The sequence below is a fragment of the Paramormyrops kingsleyae genome, chromosome 2 (assembly GCF_048594095.1).
Source record: "Paramormyrops kingsleyae isolate MSU_618 chromosome 2, PKINGS_0.4, whole genome shotgun sequence".
Classification (NCBI taxonomy): Eukaryota; Metazoa; Chordata; class Actinopteri; order Osteoglossiformes; family Mormyridae; genus Paramormyrops; species Paramormyrops kingsleyae.
Genome location: NC_132798.1, coordinates 7,581,167 through 7,602,410, shown reverse-complemented (window position 1 = coordinate 7,602,410; position 21,244 = coordinate 7,581,167). Strand labels below are relative to the sequence as shown.

General features: G+C 50.3%; 1 protein-coding gene across 3 annotated transcripts in view; it reads right to left on the bottom strand.

Annotated features, from left to right (window-relative positions):
- The window catches only part of LOC111838970 (phosphatidylethanolamine-binding protein 4), a 75,549-nt gene that overhangs the window by 33,230 nt on the left and 21,075 nt on the right, over positions 1-21,244 (bottom strand). For all 3 annotated transcript variants that reach the window (XR_011984662.1, XR_002837004.2, XM_023802474.2), the window contains exon 4: positions 13,886-13,984. Coding sequence is in view for 1 of the 3 variants with exons in the window: in XM_023802474.2 (XP_023658242.1) it covers positions 13,886-13,984 (99 nt within the window). In the remaining 2 variants the exon portion in view is untranslated. The remainder of the gene's footprint in view (positions 1-13,885; positions 13,985-21,244) is intronic.

The window sequence follows — 21,244 nt, the reverse complement described above, 5'->3', positions numbered from 1 at the left end:
AGACCTGCACCACACACTATAAATACAAACACCATACACAGCGGCTTCAGCACAGCCTCCTCTGGAACTGGGAGGTGGGGAGAGGGAGCGTCGGGCTTGTCGGGGCCAGGCGATTTTGGCAACCCACAGATGAACTCCCTCACTCCCTTTGGCCTGTCCGAAGACCATGGAAAGGACTAGAACTTCCTTAGGCCCCCTGTAGCAGTGTGTTGGACAGCAAATGTCATATGCAGCATGGGGGGGGGGGAGGAGGGGGGATGCGGCACCTCCGTAACACAAGGAGCACCCAGCACACAAACGCAGAGACGCAAACACGGAACACACAGACGGAGACACAGAGACACAAATACAGAGAGGCAAACACACATACATGCAAACACAGACACGCAGACATGGAAACGCAAACACGGAGACGCAAACGCGGAGATGCAAACACGTATGCGCGAACACACACGTGCAAATATGGACGCACAAACATGGACGCCACGCGCAAACATAGAGATGGAAACACCTACATGCAAACACAGACACGCAGACACGCAGACACGGAGGCGCAGACACAGAGATGGAAACATGGAAGACGTGAACACACACGCGCAAATATGGACACGCAAACATGGAGATGCAAACACGGACACGCAAACACGGACACGCAAACACGGACACGCAAACACGGACACGCAAACACAGAGACGCAAGGTGGCAGTTGGCAGGGAGAGCCCAATTTGGCACCAGAAAATGCCGTCGCTGTTGAATTATTCAGATTATGAATATAACTCATAAAAAGATGAAATTATGTTAGCTCGTGGCTACAGTAACACAGGGGCAACAGCATTATATAAATTCGGAAACAAAAGCGCTGTTCTGTCTTTGCCAATCACGCAGGGGGGAGGAGGGGTGGGAGGGGTTAAGAAGACCTGCACGTGTCATGTGTGTGGCACAGGACAGTCCAGCGTCCTCTCCGAATCCAGAGAGCGCCCCCGCTCATCACTGCGGCTTTGCCGTTTTGTCCTCTCACATTTCTAAGCATATGTACATCCAGCCCCCAAGACCCGGCCTCGAAAGATGGCTCTGTGAGGTGACAAGCCCCCACCCCCCCCACTGGGTCCTGGATGCTGGAAATGTCTCCAAGGGGCTGCTGGAAACTGGGGGTGGCGACAGAGTCCCTGTCTGCACAGCCGGCCAGGTTGCGGCAGACAGCGGTTTTGTTGTCTGCCCGTGTCACACATCATCGCCCCGCATTACGGCTGTGTGTAGAGTCCTGCATTCAGGGACCCCCCCCCCCTCCCCCCCCCTCCCCCCCCCACGGATGCACGCCAGCATGACCCCGAGCCCCGGCGTCCAGGCAGCCCCCTCCTGGGAAGGTGATGGGCTGAGGGGGCCCTGGGCTTCCCCTGTGCGGAGGAACACACCCCCCCCTCCCATGACATGACAGGGGGGGCGGAAGACACCATTCTATTTTTCCTGCATGTGACACGTGAAGAATGTAGCCCACAAAATTTTACGTTCCCCGACTGTTAACAAAAAATAAAAATAAAATGAAACTGTCCATCCTCCCCTTCGTTTTTCCCTGGCTCTCTGCTGGGTAAATCCTGTCACTGATGCGGGGTAAGAGACAGCAGAGCAGGTATCCCGAGTGGCCCCCTTCCCTTCTCGAGGACCGGGATCGGTAACGACTGGAGATGTGTCAGTGATCGGCATGCGGAGGGTTCGGCGCGCAGCCCATCAGCGTGTGCCTATTATAACACTCGCCAGGTCGCGATCCGCGTCGCAATTAGAGGGCCTCGCGATCTCCAGGAGTACTGCGAAGCCGCATGCTGCAAAGCGAAGCCTCCGCGTCCCAGATGCGGCTTGGCGCGGAAGCGACATCAATCACTCGATTCCACAGCCCGCAGCGGTACGGGGGGCTGGGGGGGGGGGGGGGGGGGGAATAAAGTAAAACAAAAATAATAAATAAAGATACAAATGTCCCGTAAGGTTATCTGTGCTTGTGTGGAACCAAAGTGGGAATAAAAATATGATGCATATGTCTAGAAATCTGTTTGGCGGGGCGTGTGCGAACGAGGCCAGACGCTCCCCGCAAGATTCCAGGCCGGCGATGCTCCCTACCTGCTCCGCGTCGCGCGGCTGCCGCAGACGCAGCGACGCCGGGCAGATGTTCCCCTGAGCGCTAGGCGCCGCGCACGGGGGGGTGGGGTGGGTATGGGGGGGCGACGACTCACACAGGGATGGGGAGCAGACACACACCCGGACGCATACACACACACACAGAGTTTTGTAACTATATCTTTGTGGGGACTCTATTTTTTTCTCTATGGGAAAACTCTAATCCCAACATGACAACCTTAACCCCTACCCGGCCCTAACCTAAACCACAAGTAACCAAACGACATACGAGAGTTTTGGCATTTTTAATTTTTTGATCGCATTCACAAATCTTTGTTGGGATCTGAAAAATGGTCTCCACAACATCAAAATAACATGCTATAATCCACTCACATATACAGATAAACACGCACACACGGATGCATACAGACACACACATGCCCAGACAGTCACACATGGACACACAAATGCCCAGGAAACGTACACACACGCATGGTAAGATGAGTACACACATACACACACACACACACACACACACACGCATACACACACACACACACACACCCATACCCAGACGAGCACACATACATGCACACACATGCTCAGAAATGCACACACACACATGCCTAGATGAGTACACACACGCATACATGCATGCACACACATGGAAACAGGCTAACACACATGCAGACGCACACATACATGTGGACACACACAGACACACCCAGATGTGTATATACACACACACACAGATGCACACACACACACACACACACACACACACACACACACACACACACAGGACTCTCCATTCATTTGTATGGGCCCTAACCTTAACCATAAGTAACCTAGTAAGTAAAGTAAAATACAAGACTATTTCAGTTTTTCATCTACATTCATAGATTTTTTATAAAACTAGTTAAAACGTTACAGGTTTTTATCACATTATGGGGAAATCTGGTCCCAACAATGTGATGATTACAAAAACGCAGATGTGTATGACAGCATTTAAGACAGCGTGCATTACTCTGAGGCCAAGAGGAGAGGTGTCAAGAGTGATGATGATGATGGCATTAATAACTAATAATAATAATAATAATAATAATAATAATACAATAAAAATATATGCACATGCAGCTGTGGCATGATTTGACCTTTTCATTCCTGCCCTTGGTCTGCTCAGACACATGGCGTGAAATCCACAACAATAAATAAATAACTTTTATAATGTGTCGGAAATGAAGTTTTAAAATGTTCCAGTATGCGCAGACATCTGCTCTGCGGTTGGGTTTTTCTGCAATATCTAGGGGCCATTTGATTCTCCGTTTTTCCGCGTAGACAGTGTCTGTTTTGTGGTGCTGAATGATTCTGCAGACCCGCTTGCTGTCACGGGCCTTGTCAAGGGTCCGGGGGGGTTAGGGTGGAGCGGCCATTTCCAGCTCAGCTGCCTCCGCGCCCCCGGATTGACCGCAGAAGATGTGGGAGAGTCCTGCAAGTGCGGGGGGGTGGGGGGGGGGGGGGGAACCAGTACTGGCCAGTGAGGATTTGAGAGTTTGCTGGTTTTCAGGGCTCTAACCAGTGGTGGGTCAGACTGCTGTGTATTCCTTACTACACATGATGACCTTTTGGCTTAAAGGAAAGACCCCCTGACCTCATGCAGGACCCCCACCCCTCCCACCCCCCATGTCCTCCGGATGCTGGCTACCTTCCAGCTTATAACAATCCATCCATCCATCTATCCATTTTCAGTAACTGTCTGTCGTATTCAGGGTCGTGGGGAATCCGGAGCCTATCCTGAAGGCGAAGGGCACAAGGCAGGGAACAACCAATCACAGCTAACTTATAACCCTAACTTAAACAAACCACTTAATAAGCTGCATTGTCTGGAGACATCAGTTGGAGGATCAGAAATCCCCAAACACTCTGCGGTCTCCATAAGTCTGGATCTAATACCCAGTGGGGGCCCGCTTAAAAGCACGCTGTTTGGCTGACTGGGAGGGGTCCGGCACACAGCTGACAGGCTTCCGCTCGCCCCTGCAATCGCTCCCTCCCCCGGTGACCGGCAGGTCAGCCGCATACTGACTACGACTCGTGCAGAACGAGCTTCCACACCCAATACGGCCAAGTCCCAGTCTTAGGTGCACTGAACGAAACAGCACAACACCCTTCCCGTGAAGACGGTGTGACTCAGAGGTCATTATAGCTAACAATGAACTGAGGCAAAAGCGCATACAAAAATAAACAGAAAAAACAAACGAAATGGCGCAACGACAACAGACTTAGTGTATTACATTAAATTCTAAGCTGCCACAAAGTTGAAAGCAGCTAAAAACTTACAGTGGATGACAGCCCAAACATTTCTGTTATCTGAAGCTATTTATGACCTTAATATTTGAAGAGAAGACACAGACAACCCAAAGGCTATAAAAAGCACGCCGGTTAATTTAAGCGAGTAATTACAGAGCCACGCCGGACACTAAGACTACACCATCGCCGCCCCTATGCCTGAATGGTCCTAAAAATGTGACAGGCTAAAATTCGGCTGACTTCGGCCTACTCCCAGGTCCACAGCAAACCGGCTGGATGCCGCCCCAGCCCAGCACGACGCAGCAGTTATATAACATGCAGGCACACCTGCGGCAAGGATACACTGCAGGCTTCATCGACAAACTGCCACGCAGCCTGACAGGCGGCCATCGTTAATATCGCTAACGAAGAGCTGACCGGCACACGGACATAATTGATAACTACAATGCAAAGCAAATGTACAGAATGCTGATGATTCTCTTGAGACTCAATTGGCAATATCCTGTACAGATTCTGGATATCAAACCAGATTTATGATGTCATAATTTGGGCCATAAGCTCAATTAATTTATGGGGTAATGAGTGGTTTTACTCTAGAAGCAAGAATGTGTACAGGAAATGCATCTACTACTTGCAACTTCTTACTCAGACAATACTCAGTATGATACTGGACTTTCTTCTGTAATTTTGGCACCATAACTCATATATTTCACTGAACATGAGCAGAACTATGTCATGTAAGGCCTGAACGGCTGAGTGTTGCCCGGCAGAAACCAGGAAAATGCCATTTTGTCCGTGTTTTTTTTTGTGTGTACTGTTCTCCCTGCAGACTGAGACTTACCAGCGAGTTCAGGTTTATTTTTACAGATGACACAGTGTCACAATGTCTTAAATATCTTTACAAAGCACTGCAGTCCTCCCTGTTTTCATGACGCCTTACAAGAAGCAGACCATCGTGGAAGGGAGTTAAAAAAACACACTCACGCTGACGCACACACCCTGACATCTGACACACCCGCCTGTTTGGGGGGGGGGGGGGGGGGGGCGCGTTGCAGCTGTACGGCGTCGTCACAATGACTCCAGTGTTTGGCGCTGGAGTGCAGCCTCTCCATAGAGACGCCGGCCGAATCGGGCCGCCGAACATGACGCGAGATCGCTGTCCTTTGGTGACCTTGGGAGAAGGGGGTCATGCTCAGCAAGCGCCAAGGTCACAAGGTTACCCCCAGTGTACCCGCGGGAGTAGGGATCTGTCCTCGTGCACCAGACTATTACACAACAATCATTTAACTACAGCTAATTAATCTCCGGCCGGTGGTTAGCAGCTTAATCGCATTCGTGAAACTCAACTTGGCCACACAGTTGCTGAAAACTCTACTCAGTCTCATCTTTATTCAGTGTTTTTTCCTTTTTATTCTGTCCTTTCCTGACTTTGCTCAACATGTTTCAGGCGGCATCATAAACGACCAGTGACCTCTGGAGAGACTTGCCGGCCTGCACGCCATACATATAGAAATACCTGCAGCTGGAACATCTGGATGCACAGGGAGGTCAGCGTGGGACAGCACGGTTCTCCCTTTCTGCGAGCACGGCCCCCGCAGCACCGGGGTGGAGGTGCATGCGGGGTGAGGCCCGTGATGCACCTGCCCAGCGAGTTCGTAATGCATCTCTGCGGCTGAAAGCTAAGGCAGCGGCACCTCTAACCAGCTAGATACGCTCAGGTTATATGTGGATGCAGCACAGGGGCTAATCGCTAAACCAGAGTGCTCCCCCCACGACACGAGCGATGCATGCTCTCCCGGTCACGCGTGGCCGTCCTTCCTGACAGATCTTCCCTCAGTTTCAGCATTTACTCGCATTTTTGCCCGTTACGAAGTCGTCCATCTAACGATGCTCCTTCTACGTCCGATACATTCGGCCTCAAACTCTGCTAATATTTCTTTTGGCCAACATCTCCATCACTTTATTATTACCACGGGACGCATGACTTATGTGGGCAGCAGTACATCCTCACTCGACGGCCTTTGATGTGTGGCCTGTACTAAAGGGTTAACCCATAAACAGAACTGCCTGCGCTCTAATTAAATCTTTAACAATGATTTAACTGTGCGTAACCCCTCCCTCCCTGCCGGTCCCCCGCGCTGCGAACCAGAGAGTTGGTGGGAGGGTGGGGGCGTGGACACCAAAGGAGAAGCGTGCAGCTAGCAGGTTATTTACATAAGCAGACTGTGCTTTTCAAATTCCAACGGCTCCACTCTTAATTACCACTGCGAGAGCAAAACAGAAACATCTGTATCACTTAAAGACACTGGCAGGAGGGGAACGGGGGTGGGGGGGGGGGGGGGGTGGTAGGCAATCTGGACGCTGAGTGGGGCTATAGGTGCAAGCTGTTGGAACGCAGCTCTGAAACCGTCCGCGATTGATGGGAGAAAAAGAGAGGGGGGGGGGAGAATAATTCAGGGCTGGAGGGAATCCTGAATCGCACTCAAGCTGGGGGGGGGGGAGGGGGGGTCACCCGGGTGAGCGGCAAACTAGTGGATATAAGTTTGGTTCGCTCGACACGCAAAGTCTCGGCGATACCTTGTTACCATCTGCTGCAATTATTCTCCTCGCTGGCTCAGCCGGAGAATAAAGGCTGGCGGAGTCGCAACGAGACGCGATAAATAAAAAAAAAATAAACAACAGTCCTCCCGCCGACCCGCGGTCCTTGTTAATGGGTTTATTGTGAGCGCCCAGTAACTAAAACGGTAGCTAATTTAAAGTCTACAATCTTATTCAGAATTTCGTGTTCGCAAGCATGGCTTAAGGGGACAGCAGTTGTAAATATATAATCTCTCATGCTGGCCTCACTAAAGTTTCTGGATAATTTGCTAGCAGCACAAAAAGGGAAAAAAGGGAAGATGAAACCTTCCCGTGCCCCCGCCGTGTGAAAAGGACGTACAGCAGCCCTCTGAGAAGCCGAGGTCAGATATACTGGGATAAATGTGTAAATACTGCCAGGCCGACAGCCCAGAAGGGGCGAGACGCATAGGGGCATGTGGAAAAAGCAAGGAAAACTCATAGAAAGGGAGGAGAAGTAGTGAGTGAGTAAGTGATTGAGTGAGTGAGAGTTTGTGTGAGTGAATGAGTGGGTGAGTGATGAATGACTGACTAGGTGAGTGGGTGAGGGTTTGTGTGAGTGAGTGACTTGGTGAATGAATGGTGTGAGTGAATGTGGGGGTCAGTGAATGAGTGAATAAATGAATGAGTGAACGAGCGAATGACTGACAGGTCACAAACCAAACGGAGCCTAACCAATTATCCAATGACAAAAAGACAAGATGCAGAAGGGCGACTTTTGAAGAGAGCATAAGCAATTGGAAATGACTGGAAATTGCACGGAGGGACTGGTGAGAGCGTTTCAGGAAAATGTGACCTGGAGACGGGGGATACCTGACTGGGTCACAGCCAGTGTGAGGGGGCATCCACTGATCACCATGCGGAGAAGAGAAAGGAGATCTCAGGATTACCTCTGTCACAGCTCTGCTGCTCTTTATGGTTTCATCTCGATGGCTGAAGTTTTACAGAGGCACAATTGTCAATGTGAGAAACACTTACATTCATTTATTTACACATTGCTTTATCGAACTGACAGAATGGAATTGAAATAGTCCGGACTGTAACCGTTTTTCCTACATTTATACTTAACATCAGATTTTTTGACAGGAGAGAAACATATTTTCTATGGTTACAGCTTCAAGAGTGCCAGGCAAAGAATAACAGCAAGGTGAAAGTTAAAGAGACAAGCTGACTTTTGTGGAAATACTCAGTAACGGTGAACTCAGGGCACTCCGCGATAAGGGAAGGGCAGGTGTGTTTCAGGCGTGTAGAAAAAGAAATAAATAAATATGAACAGCACGGTTAAATCAAATGAACTGCTGCACTTGGATGTAACTCAGTCGATTTCCACTATGCACCCTGACAAAACTGCAGAGGATCATCCGTTAAAGCCTGCAGGATGTTTACTTAATGAGCACTGCGATACTGGAGTGCTTTAACCATAGAGAGCCAGGGGAAACATGAACGGAAAAGTGCGGGCTGGTCTCGGGAGAGAGCCCTGAAGGACACCTAAGCCGGGTCACTCACTGGAAGAGCTTGTGTCCAGCATCCATAAGCCGCTTGCTTGCTCTCATAAATGCTTCTTCCAACAAATTAAAATCACCCATGTGGGAGACAACAAGGCTTATTAGGAGCTATCCTCGCTATATGTGTAATATATGCAATTTACAGCTATAAATTAATATACAAGTATGTGTTATGTGACCTGCAAAAAACTGAGGTTAATTTATATTGTATATTTTCCATTTTTCCCCCTCATCTACATCTGGTAAAATGAATCTATGGATTTCTGATATTCTGCAGCTCTCAAAATACATTTATATATATTTATATAACATGAACATATAAAAGAAGAATCTGCAGTGCTCTTCAGAGCTCTGCCAAGGCGCGGAGCCCCACGCCGGGGCGGCACCTTATGTAATCGTGCACGTGACCCGAAGGGAAGACGCTCCGCCGCTTCTGCAGCGCTGCCCCATCTCCTGGCAGCTGCCCAGGAGCAGCCCGGAAAACCTCGAAACCGAAGCTGCCGTCTTCCCTGCCGGCTGTCGAAATCGACGGCGGCGAGTAAACAACATGGCCGCCGGGAGGACCGCTCACCCCCACCGCACATCTTCCTGGATCCACTGCTATACACATCACCCCCCCCCCCCCCCGATCTCTCAGCTGACATTTCTAAGCACTGTATTCTTCACCGCTGTCATTAATCCAGTGTCACGGCCATTTACAAAAAAAAAAGTGCCAAAAAAAGGGCACGGTCAACGGTAGCAAGTTTCATGTCAATATGTTGAAGAAAAAAAAAAGGGGGGGGGGGGTGTAACAGTTTCACGATTTCACAGCACAGCGGAGCTGGGCCGCAGTCCATTGAATTTTAAGATTATGCAAAACAGTCAGACCTACTAGCAAACAACATGCACCAAATTACGCTAATGTGAGCGCTCCAGAAATGGTCAACATACCCTGGATTTGGCTAAAAGGATCAAACCTCCATTTTCAGATTTTTTTTTTTTGTGCACAAATTATTCAAACAATAATGGTCTAGACCTCTATTATTCAAATACCTGGGAGAACTGAAAACAAGGCCTGGATTTGGAATCGAGGTCCAGATTTGAAGAGCCCTGACATAGAGGTTCAATGGTAAATTATGCTATTTGACAGCGACTAGGCCTATACAAGTTCATTACCCCAGCAGTACAGCTTGTGGCAGAATCATTAAAATTTCAGTTTTATAAAAGTTTCAATGTTTGTAATAAATTATTACTTGTACGTCGCCATGGACAGCAGAAATAAGATAAACGTAAATGTAAATGACAATATTAACCGATAAAAGAAGGAGCAGTGTGACAATAGTGATACCTGAAGGAGCAGTGTGACAATAGTGATACCTGAAGGAGCAGTGTAACAATAGTGATACCTGAAGGAGCAGTGTGACAATAGTGATACCTGAAGGAGCAGTGTGACAATAGTGATACCTGAAGGAGCAGTGTGACAATAGTGATACCTGAAGGAGCAGTGTGACAATAGTGATACCTGGATTTGACCAGCAGCAGAGATGAGCATCAATGATCAGGACACTTTTTGGATTCTGTTACTTTGCGACAAAACATCTGGACAGACCCAGTCATCATAGTGCACAATAGGGGCGGGAGGTGATTTTCCCATTAGGAAGAGCTTGCAGATCCTGGTGCTTTATGGTTCGTTAATTAAAATGCAGGTCGAACAAAGCATGAGCTTCAGTTCTGAGCCATCTCCAGCTTCATGGGGTTCCAGCCGCAGATGGGACGACCTTCCGCCGCGCAGTCATGTCTCCATGAGAGCCGCAAGCTCTCCGCAGCTGAAGCACTGCTGCTCGGTCCCAGCACGCCATGTCTCCTGGGAGCCAAGAGAGGTTACGCTGCCAGCCCCCGAAAAAGAAAGCTGGGCAACTGACTGGCAAAAGACAGGAACTTGGGATGTGTCTTATCTTGGGGGGGGAGACTAAAAGCTTGACCCTCACCGGCAGAAAAGTGTCGTGATGGTCTCACCGAGCGAGAGCCCATATGCAGAAGGAAGCTGGAGCAACATCTTCATCCCGTCCAGCTTTCCCAGGAAGGTCAGGAAGACTGGCTTCAGCTGTCCGCCGTGAGACTCATACGGCGAAAAAGGGACGGTGCGAACCCTCAGGTTCGGCCCAATGTGGTAAGTATTCAGACGCAGTGGAGAGTGTGCAGAGAATGACAGGCCCTGAACACATAGCGGCCCTCCCAAAGGCACCCTGAATTCTGGGGCAGGAGACCCCTTTGAGGTCCAAGAGTGTTGGACCACAGCGAATTTTTAAACCCAAAGACAGCAGATGGAACAGGAGCCTTCCTGTAAACTTTTTGATACGACGGCCGTTTCTGTAAACATTTTTAAAAATGCAAGCTCATTTATAACTGATGGTGAAGCACGGAGAATAAGGCAAATGGTTTGTTCAGAAGTTGATCGCTAATGGGGGATGAGTGATGAGTGTAATCTGAAACAGAGCAGAATCTGTCCATTCCGAGCCTATAAAGCAGGACGGTGAGGAAGGCTCTTGTTATTCTCAGGCTGCCAGTGCACAGACGTGTCTGTATGTCAAGGAGAAAGATTTTACATACATATAAAATTACAGTCTGATATATTTTTAAAAATACTATGAGTAGATGCTATAGGGCATTTTATGACTGGTCAGACTGACCATAAACAATGTCCTCCGCAACCATCAGTAAATCAAGATTTTTAAACTTGACTTGTAAGTTTCACAGCCATTACATTTTTTATTAAATTCAAGCATACTCTAATTCTCCCCCACAGTACATACAGTACAGCTTCCACTGGCTGCCTCATGAACAATTCACGATAAATAATGTACAGCTTCCCTAGATTCTTGCCTTATATAAACCACTACAATGGTTCATTTAAATCTCAAGTGCATTCCCCTAGCTGTTAAATGCAAATTCAAAACATTAGAAAATCTCCCCTAATTGTTTTTTTTTTTAAGGCAGTGATGTCAAGCAGTTGGATGACGAAGATAATGCTCATATATCAAAGGATGCTATTTATTACTGGTTAATAAGCCACTCCATGTGTTTTTCTAAATCAAACAGACGGCTCAAAGGGAGTTGGTGGTCACCGATGACTTTCCCTTCCCTTGGTGTACCCCCCCCCAACATCGATGGCACACTCCACAGGTTCACCAGAGAACAAAAAGGAGCTGTGTGATTGGCTAAAAATGGCGGTAGTAGTTTTGAGATAAAAAAAAAGTGAATCTTGAATAAAGGAGCAATCCTGAGGACATTCAGATTGTCGACTAGCAGACATTAGAATGCTTCCCCAAAGGGATTCCGGGATAATTCAACACGTTCACAAGCGCAACTGCCACAACTACACTGGGGTCAAAGAATGTCATTCGTCCATTACCAGCAATTAAACACCTCCCACAAGGGACAGGTATCACTCAGAATCCTCATTAACCCCTCTGACCAACCACCATCCCCGGTACTGTCAACACAGCGCTGCGGCAACCAATCGCGGCACTGGCCTTCCTTGTCGACGCCCACACAGCGATAGAATACTGAATGACAGTAGACATGCTGTCCATCTGAGTGTCCTGAAATACACCCTGTTCTTTGCTTGTGGAATTGGCCAGTCAGCAGGAAGACACTGGATTAATGACAAGATTTTTTCTTGAAAAAATCAAGAAAAAAGGAGCGGCATTCTAGGGGAGGGGTCAAACTGTGGCCGTGATCACCACAGAGATACTAATGCTAACCCTAATAATAATTAAAAAAAAACACAATGAGCATCTTAGAATACCTTGACACCTGCACCATAAAGCTACACTCTTTAAATAACAAAATAAAATGAAAGATGGGTTTTACGTGTCTATTTTTTCTGCATCTATATTGCTTTTGTTGGCTTTTTGATTTTTGTCAAAAATTCCTAATGAATAATTCTTTCTGTCTCATTATCAATCTATTCCCTGGAAACATTAATGTAAAGCTGAGAAGCTGTGACAAACATCAACCTTCAGAGTCCTGCGTCTCCTCAGAACCTCGGGATCTCAGTCTCGGAACCGCGGGCTCCGATCAGAACGTCCCCTTCATTTCCAAGACGGTTGGAATATTACAGGCAATCAGCAACCAAACACATACTGGCGTGAAAACACAGGCTGGTGTCGAAACGCGCTAACAAATCCCGGCACCCGGATGGGAAGGGAAACATGAGGAGAGACGGAGGGGAGCGGGAACGCAAGAGCGGGGGGGTGAGCTGGGGCCTCCCGGGGAGCAGATGAGGGCCAGACGCTCTGCCAAGACCTCCCGACCGGGGGGGAGAAGCGAGGGGTGCTGTGGCGCAGAGGAACAGTCTCGTGTGCTGCTGTCCGGCTCTTGCTTCCCAGATGCCCCTATGCACCTCTGAGCTGGGGCTCTCAGACTCCCATAAAATGGATAAGGTTTAATTACCCCCACCCAGAAACCCCCACCCCCAAACCGGGTGATCCACCATCCCACATAAAATATATCCGACAATGCTTTGGACCTCAGGCACGACATCCCACCCAACGGGGGGGGGGCTGGCCTCGACGGAACGGGAAATGTCAATATTAAACCGATAAAGCGCTGATCAAACGGGGCTGCTCAGACACAGCGAGCCTCCCGTACAGAGGCAAGAGCGAATGAAAACATTTCCAAAGCGGCAGGCACGATGACTAACTCGATATTTTTATTCCGTAATTATGTAACGAATCGGAAACACGAGTGCGAGGCACACAGGGAGTGGGGAAATTCACAATTTTTTCCCCAAAGTGTTTTTAACAGCAGCGTGTTTTTTTTTCTTGTTATCTAGAACATTATGTGAAGAGTTTCCAGTGCCAAGTCAGTGATTTTTAAATACATCTGTGTTTGGTGAGCAGGGTGGTCTCCTGCTAAACGCCCAGCCGGCATGTGTGGCAAGCATAGGCTATCCTCTTCCCCTCAGGGTCCCACACGCTTTCAGGGGGGGTCTCAGCTGACAGCAGACCTGCACCCCAAACCCCCGGGGTACAATCTGAATAATTGCTTTAGTGACAGGGCTGAGGGCTGCGATAAAATGGGAACACCGGAAGACCCCTGGACCGCATTCGCTCATGCACCCCCCATGCATTTCTGTGCAGGGACAAGAGGGGACATAATTCATATAGAGGGGTTAATCTTATCATTAGCCAATGAGATGTTTTGAATTGGTGATTGACAGAGGAGGGGGCACTTCAGGGGCCAATCAGCTTTTAGCCTCGCCCTAGCATTCGCCCCCTGCCTCCATGACAAACAACCCCTGGACCTTAATCCTGGTGAAGCCTCTGTGACCTCTTGGGCCGGACCCCACTGCATACTGGGGCGCTCACCACGATGTCCACCACCAGCCAGTGCCTCCAGTGGGACTTAGTGGGGTTGCAGCGGCTTGGCGTGTCCGGGTCCACCATCATCAGCGTGTACCTCTTCTCCTGCCAAGGTGAGAGACAGGGAATAGGTGCCGGTCACTCCTTCAGCAAAAGCCCATTTTCTGCAAATATTACTGACCGTCATGCAGCTACCGAGATCACATTTTAACCAGTAAATGTTTCACTGGAGACAGCATGAACTATCTGCATGCTTCTGGCAGTATCAGACATTTTCAGAAAATAATGTTCATTTCATGTTCCTCAACCTCTCTTTTTCATGCTCCCTTCTCCTTTTATTTGCCGGGTAGTTTTTCTTCCCCCAGTAAAGATTCCTTCACAGTCACCGGGGCTCCAGATAATAACTGGCCAGCTTAATTGCCTAAAATATTCCTTTCTGTCTGTCTCTTAAAGTTGTAGAATTATGGGAGCAGATTGAATTGTTGCGATGAGCACATTTGCCATCCCTGGTTCTCTGCCCGAAATCTGCCAGACCATATGATGGCTTTCTTATTTCGCACGCTTTCCAAAAACCCGAGCGGAGACGTCAATCACAGCTGCTGCGATCCAACAAGGTCTCCGTGTGGCTAGAAACCAGACACCTCCGATGAGCCGGGATCACAGTGGGCAGGGGGAAAAAAAAGAGGAAAAAAACTACTAAATATGGGCACCCAAAGTGCTGCAAACAACTGCTGATCATCAGTGCCATCTCCACAAATCTCAAAGATGGAGGCAACCAAAGACTACGGACATTCTGCCGGGTTCTCAATGACTAAACTGTCACTTCCTGTCAACGCTGACGCTGCCTTGACTTAGTTCAAACGGGTCACGACTCCTGAAGTGTGGCTCCTTGTGGAATCTAAATATTCTCGGTGACGCCATCATAGACATCTGATGCCATCTAACAGAACACGCGCCTGGGTGCGCCTAGCACTGTTCCCCAAAGGCCGATAGATTAAACAGGCCTTCCTGTCAATGGAAAGAGTATTTTTCTCCCCTTGCCAGCATACGGAATGCTCCAAGGTGACCCAGACGTCACCGATGACAAACACGTGCCCTATGGTTCGCCTACACGCTCTATAAGTTTGCCGGGTAAATAGGGGCGGCATGGATCCCGTTTCTGCTGCGATATTCATTTCCTTGGCGGAAGACTCAGCCTACCTGAAGTGCCGCAATAAGCCTAATAATTGGATCATACCAAAAGCTCCCCCCCGGAGCCTCCGAGTAACAATCAAAACACGCAAACGACAACTGCATCTGCCCACCCGCCTGTCAGAGCGAGGGGTGGGGAGGGGGCTGTCCCTCACTGACCCCCCCCGGGCAGCTTACACGCCAGACGTCAACCTGTCTGCTCGAGTTCCATCATCTACGCTTAGGCCTCGTCGGGAACAGAGGCGGGCTTCCGCGTTTACAGCGTGCCGGAGCCCCAAGGGCAGCCTCTGCGATGGGGAGCTGGGCTCGCACACGGGACTGGCGTCCCTAAATCATCCAAGCACCCACATGATACGACGCTACTTCCTTTTTAGCGGTTCTCATGGCTCTGATTACTTTTCGCATCTCACGTGCCACGTCGAAATGACCCCCTACATGCGCCCAAGGCCATTTTCCCTCCAGTTGCGACATCAGTGAACGTTCCGCAGAAGGACATTTCCGGATGAAGCTAAAAGTTGGGCCCAGCCATCTGCAGCCCCGCTCCTACATTTGAGAACATTATCGGCCTGCTTAAGCGAAACCTGCCAAAACTCGAGACAAAGAAGGGGAGGGGGCAAAAAGAGGAAAGGAAAAAAAAAACGATCCCGTGCGTGCCATTGTTGGGGTAGGTGTGAGCGAGCATGCAAGTGCGCATGAGGCAGAGACGGTACCTGCAAGGAGCTGCCTGGCCCAGCTGGCACCCCACAAATGGAGAAGAGGGGAGAGGCCCCCCCTCCTGATGCCATCGCTTCACACATTGTGGCATGGCTCTCTCTCGCTCTCCCCCCTCTCTCTCGCTCTTTGTTACTAGGCACCCTTTTTACTTCCATCTGTCAGGGTGCACATTAATTGCAGACGGATATGCAAGGGAAACCGGCTCCGCGGAGACGGTGGACGCATATTGATATCTGTCATAATTGTATTCCTGTCTCTCGTCAGAGCTGTTCATTTCGTCAACGTCCAGGAGATAGGCAGAGCCCATTATAAACATGTTTTCAAGGAACCAAAATTCAGAGGCTGCCCTCGGCCATCCTCATCGTTCACTTAACAGGGTCTACTATCTTAACAATTATGCACCGGTTATGGGGCAAGCGCCGATTGCGAGCTAATTCTCATTTCACATTAGTTTAAATGATAGATCCGGTAACGGATTCCAGTCCTCTAAAGTAGATTTAAAAGACCTTCAGTAAAATGGCAGCCACGATAGCAGCAAGCCCTAGGAAACGGATCTCATCCTTAGGAAAGCATGTCGGAGCACAGCCCGTGCCGTTGGCACAAAGCCTCAGACAGAGCCTCGTCTTTTGGTACAGCCATGACGTTGAGAAAATGCGTCTCTAAGTCGGATTCCCCGCGACAATCTGGTGACACCGCGATAATGGCTCTGGATGAACGTCTTCTGGGGTCGAATGAGAGGGGATGCCAAATGGTTGTACAATGAATCCACACTAGCCGCTGAAACGCTGTACGGGATGGATAAACTGCATACCCTCAGAATCAGAAGTAAAATGCTCCTCATCAGTGCCTGGAGCCTAGGGCTATAGAACACAGGCTAAATGCTAAATGCCTAAGCTAGTTGATAGCAGACAGGCTCATTACCAGTGCAGAATGGATAAATTATTATGTGAGGCTTTGAAACGGAATTGCCACCCGATATACTCGGATCCAATCCAGCCTGCTCCATGTGTGAAGTTTCTGGGCTGTGGTTTGTCTCTCTATTTCTCTCTCTCTCTCTCACACACACACACACACACACACACACACACATACACAGCTGCTACCTAACCAGTTTGTGAGGATTACAAACGACCACGCCAATCCATAACTTCAAACGTAGCTGACCCACCTCTTTGATGGAGACCCCCCCAGTCACATTGATTAAAAAGAGGTTAGAATGGGAGTGTCCATGGAAAGAGACTAGCCGCAGACTATAAGCGCCCCCCCCCCCCGGCGCATCAAGGCTGGATCACACTGTCCTGAGTAGCGCTACGTCCAGTCTGGTACTCACTCTGGTAAGGAGGAGTGGGCATCGGCAATAAGCTACTTCATTCTCACGCTCCCTGCTCACACTTGCTAGCTACGGACAGTAACTAACTAATGTCACTACACATGCAGCACCTCTCCCTAGCGACAGAGGGCAAAACAGCAAATCATGAGCAATATCACTCTTAGTTAAGACGAGAGTCATTCTTTACGACTGCATGTTTTATCAAGCAAACGTCCGTCGCGTTTCGTCGGGCTCAGAGTCGTAGGGCTGCGTTACGCTGCGAGTCCTGCCCATGTGACACGGTCCAGCTCCTTCAGGAGGTGCCAGGGGAGCGCTACCTATTCCTCCCTCGACAATAGCTCCTCCAGCCACCATGGCAGCCTAATGAATCGTCCAGGATGGGGGTCGAGTTGGGGGAGGGGGGGGGACATCAGCCCAGGATCACGCTGCTTAGATGGGGGCTATTAAACATGCCTGGGGCCCAGCCTGGAGGTGGAGACACCAAGACTGGAGCCTCTTGGGATCACCCTTCTCTGGCTGGGCAGAGCTAGGAGCCCGGTGCCCTGTGGGGAATTCCAGCTTGGCCCCAGTATAGTGTGGTGGGCCCTGCAGGGAGCCTGGGTACTTAAGCCACGGCTGCTCCTCGGCGTATTGGAGGCAGAGGGGGCAGGGAGTGTGGGGGGTGGGGGGGACGCTTAGGGCTAGGGCCGAGGATGATGAGCACTGGGAGAGAGGGGCTGTCCTGGGGGACATACTCTGGAGATCGGAACGGCAAGCGCGGTTTGAAGAGCACAGGAAGGCAGGGTTTGGGATCAGGAGAAAAACCGGCACAGCCCAAACTAAGCCTGCGGACAGCCCGCCCGCATGGAATGTCTCCAGCCTCACCTCGCGGTCAGCCCTCGCCTGCAGCCAACACTGCCACACACCGAGCTCCGAGCGCCTAGCAGATGGGGCGAAAGGGCTCAACCAAGAATGGACCTGCAACTCTCATTTGGGCTCGAGGTTAAAACTCCAAAATAAACAGCGGACGTGAGATACTTAGTGGCCGCTGGACACATGAGTCACAAGGGACAGATTTATAAACCGCCCCGTCGACCCCCATGGGATGTCCTGCGAAGCTGCACGCTCGGGGTCATTCCTGCAAGCGCGGCACATCGACGGCGGCCCCCCGACAGCGGCCAGCAGATCCTGACACCTCCTTTCCAGGTTGGAGGCCCAATTTAGCACGTTTCCATGCGTGCAGCGCTTGGAGGCGACGTCGTGGCCGGACGGCGGGGGCCACGGCCCACGTCAATGGGAGCCATAGTGTCGCGGTGGCCTCGTTATCTCGGTCTGGAGCTGGAGCGCCAGCTTGGCCCATCACTCAGCCCGGGAGTGAAGCGGATGCCGTCAGCAAGTGGCGGGCAGGCAGGCAGGATCGACGGCCCCGCGGTGGCCTGCAGGCTCTAATGAGCTCTAATGGTCAGGGATATCCCTGCGTAGCCAGCTGTCCAGGGGAGCGGACCGGTACCGGAGCGCTGCGCTGCGGCAGACGGGCCCCGTACCACAATAGACCGCTCAATTTGTTAGGTCAAGAAGCGAGCGACACCGCTTGGGGATACGCAGAGCCCACGCTCAGTAATTTGGGGAGGGCTCATTATGTCTCCTCATGATGACATGTGAGGGGCACACACACATCCGAAGGGCTGATTCACAAAAGGGTGATGTAGTCATGAAGATATATTAAAAAAATTATAATAAGAAATCGGGTGAGAGCTGGGGCAAATTCAACCGAGCGACCGAGCGAGCGAAAGATGCACCTCAGAAGCAATCAGGTGACAACCTGGAGAGATGTAAAAATACCGCCTTCCCCTGCTGCCAAACTTGGAATGTGATGTGGAGGTTCTGTTATTTTACAGCTATTTACCTGACAGAATTACACATACGCAAATACAGATCCATCCATCCATCCATCTGGAGGATAGATAGAGCCTATGCCAGGCAGCCCAGGGTGCCAGGCAGGGGACACCCTGGATGGGATGCCCGTCTGTCACAGTGCACGTACCCACAATCACACAATGTTGGGAACACTTTACCAAACTACTCTCCTTTGACCTGAAGGAGAAAATCCAAAAAATACCAGGGTCTTCCCCAGTCTCACGCACTCAATATGATACCTAGGACAGGCTTCGCCAACCACCGATTTTGGCTAGTAAAAGGGGCTGGAAGATGGACGGTAGCATATTGGACGGATTCCTTAACCATGCAAAGTTGAGACGTCTGCATAGAACAAAGGTGGACAGAGAGCATCTGCGATGAGGCTGGCTTCTGCCGGTACCTCGCGATGAACCCAACACGGCCTGGAAATCGAAGGGGCATCTGATTGCCGCGCCCTCTGGCACTTCCTGGGCCTGGTGCCGTGTTGCCTCGCAACTGGTGGGGTGGGGGCCCTCGGCGAGTTTACAAGTTCACAGCTTATCCCTGACCCAATAGCGAGCACGCGGCTGACTTTTAATTCTCCCTCCACCCCTGGGGCTCTTCCTCCTGTGGACAGGGCCGTTAGGGAGCCCACAGGCGTTTCATTAAATGGCCGGGCTGTGCACCCAAAGCTGCGTGGCGATGACCTTCGCCGGTGAAAACACTGTAGCTCACGCAGAAATTAACCGTATCTGTGCCGCGATTAAGAGACGAGGGCGGCTTATCGGCTATCGAGCGGGGCTTAGAGCAGGGATGGCCGATCGATTGCCTAACGAGGGAGATCACTCCGTCTGGATTGCTAAAGGAAAAAGCATTCTGATCCCAGAGATACGGCAATTTCTCATTGGGTTAATTATTTGGTGATCAGGAATTCCTGAAGATGGAACTCTTCTCTCCTCTTTTCCTCCTGCGATCCTTTAAGGAACCTATCCTGTCGCGTGTGGTGCCACGGCCTAACGCATCTCACGAGCCTCATAAGCTCCTTTTGTGGCAACCTCCCCTGTTGGGAGATCGGGGCCAGATGTCTGGGGGAAGGAGCTAACCTGACCTGCCCGCTCTGTCCACACGAGGGGCCGAAGATGAGCCCTCTGTCTAGGAGGGGGCGGGGTCGAGGGTCGACCAGGCACTGGTAATTGAATCCTGCCTGCGACACAGCAAGGTGAGAGGTTGGGAATGGGTGGGGGGATATATGATGACCACATTGCCCACAATGTCCCCATTGCTACCGTTGACTGACACTGACATTGAGGTCACCAGAGGAGATGGTTGAGGTGGAGGTGATGGAGGGGGGCTGTATTACTATCATTAATAATACCACACAGACTTGATCTCACCTCAGCCGCCCCCCCGTCACTGCCAGGCACAAAGGGCAGCACCGTAATCACTCTAAGTGCAATTGGGTGCAGGAATCCATTTTGACAGCGAATCGCCCAATGGTGACTTGACCGCAATGTCATCAAGACTGAAGAGTGTGACACGCCTCTCTAGGACTCAAAAATAGCCCCTAATCAGATAAGTCACAATCCGCTCCACGCAACTGCCCAGGGAGCATTTTTCTGCACATGCTCTGTACCTGATATACCTGAGCTTCTCTCACTTTTGGGGAATGTTGGCCATCCGACTCATTAGCACTGAGAAACCTGACTTAAGCCCCAAACCATTTGAGGTTTCAGAATTACTTTATTACTGCAGCAGAGATATACATCCAGTAATGCCAGGGTTACAGAAAATGCAGATGAAAGGAACTCCGCATGATCCACTGGACTTCGGAATCAGAGCCATGCCACATGGTTCAATACCTGCTTCACAAGTGTGATTCCTTCCCGCCTGAAAAATCCCCAAACTCCTGCAGCTGACAGCTGATCAGGTAACGGGGGGTGTGGGGGGGTGGGGGGGGGGGTGGCAAACTGATGGCTCAGCATCCGGATCCCCGGAGCCCAAGGCGAGTGACTCACACCAGAACACGCACACGCATCCTGAACATTAAAACAATAAATAGCTCCGCCCCCGAAGACAGAGCGCCATGTGACACTCGGACCAGGGATAAAAACTAAACAACACAGGTGGCTCCCAGGATCACGGGAACGAACCAAAGAATGTCACATACTGAACAGCGACACTTCATTCCTGCGTGAACTCCAAGGTTTATCCGCAGAGCCCGGATCTTTCCGTACTGTGCTGCCCTTGCCGTACCA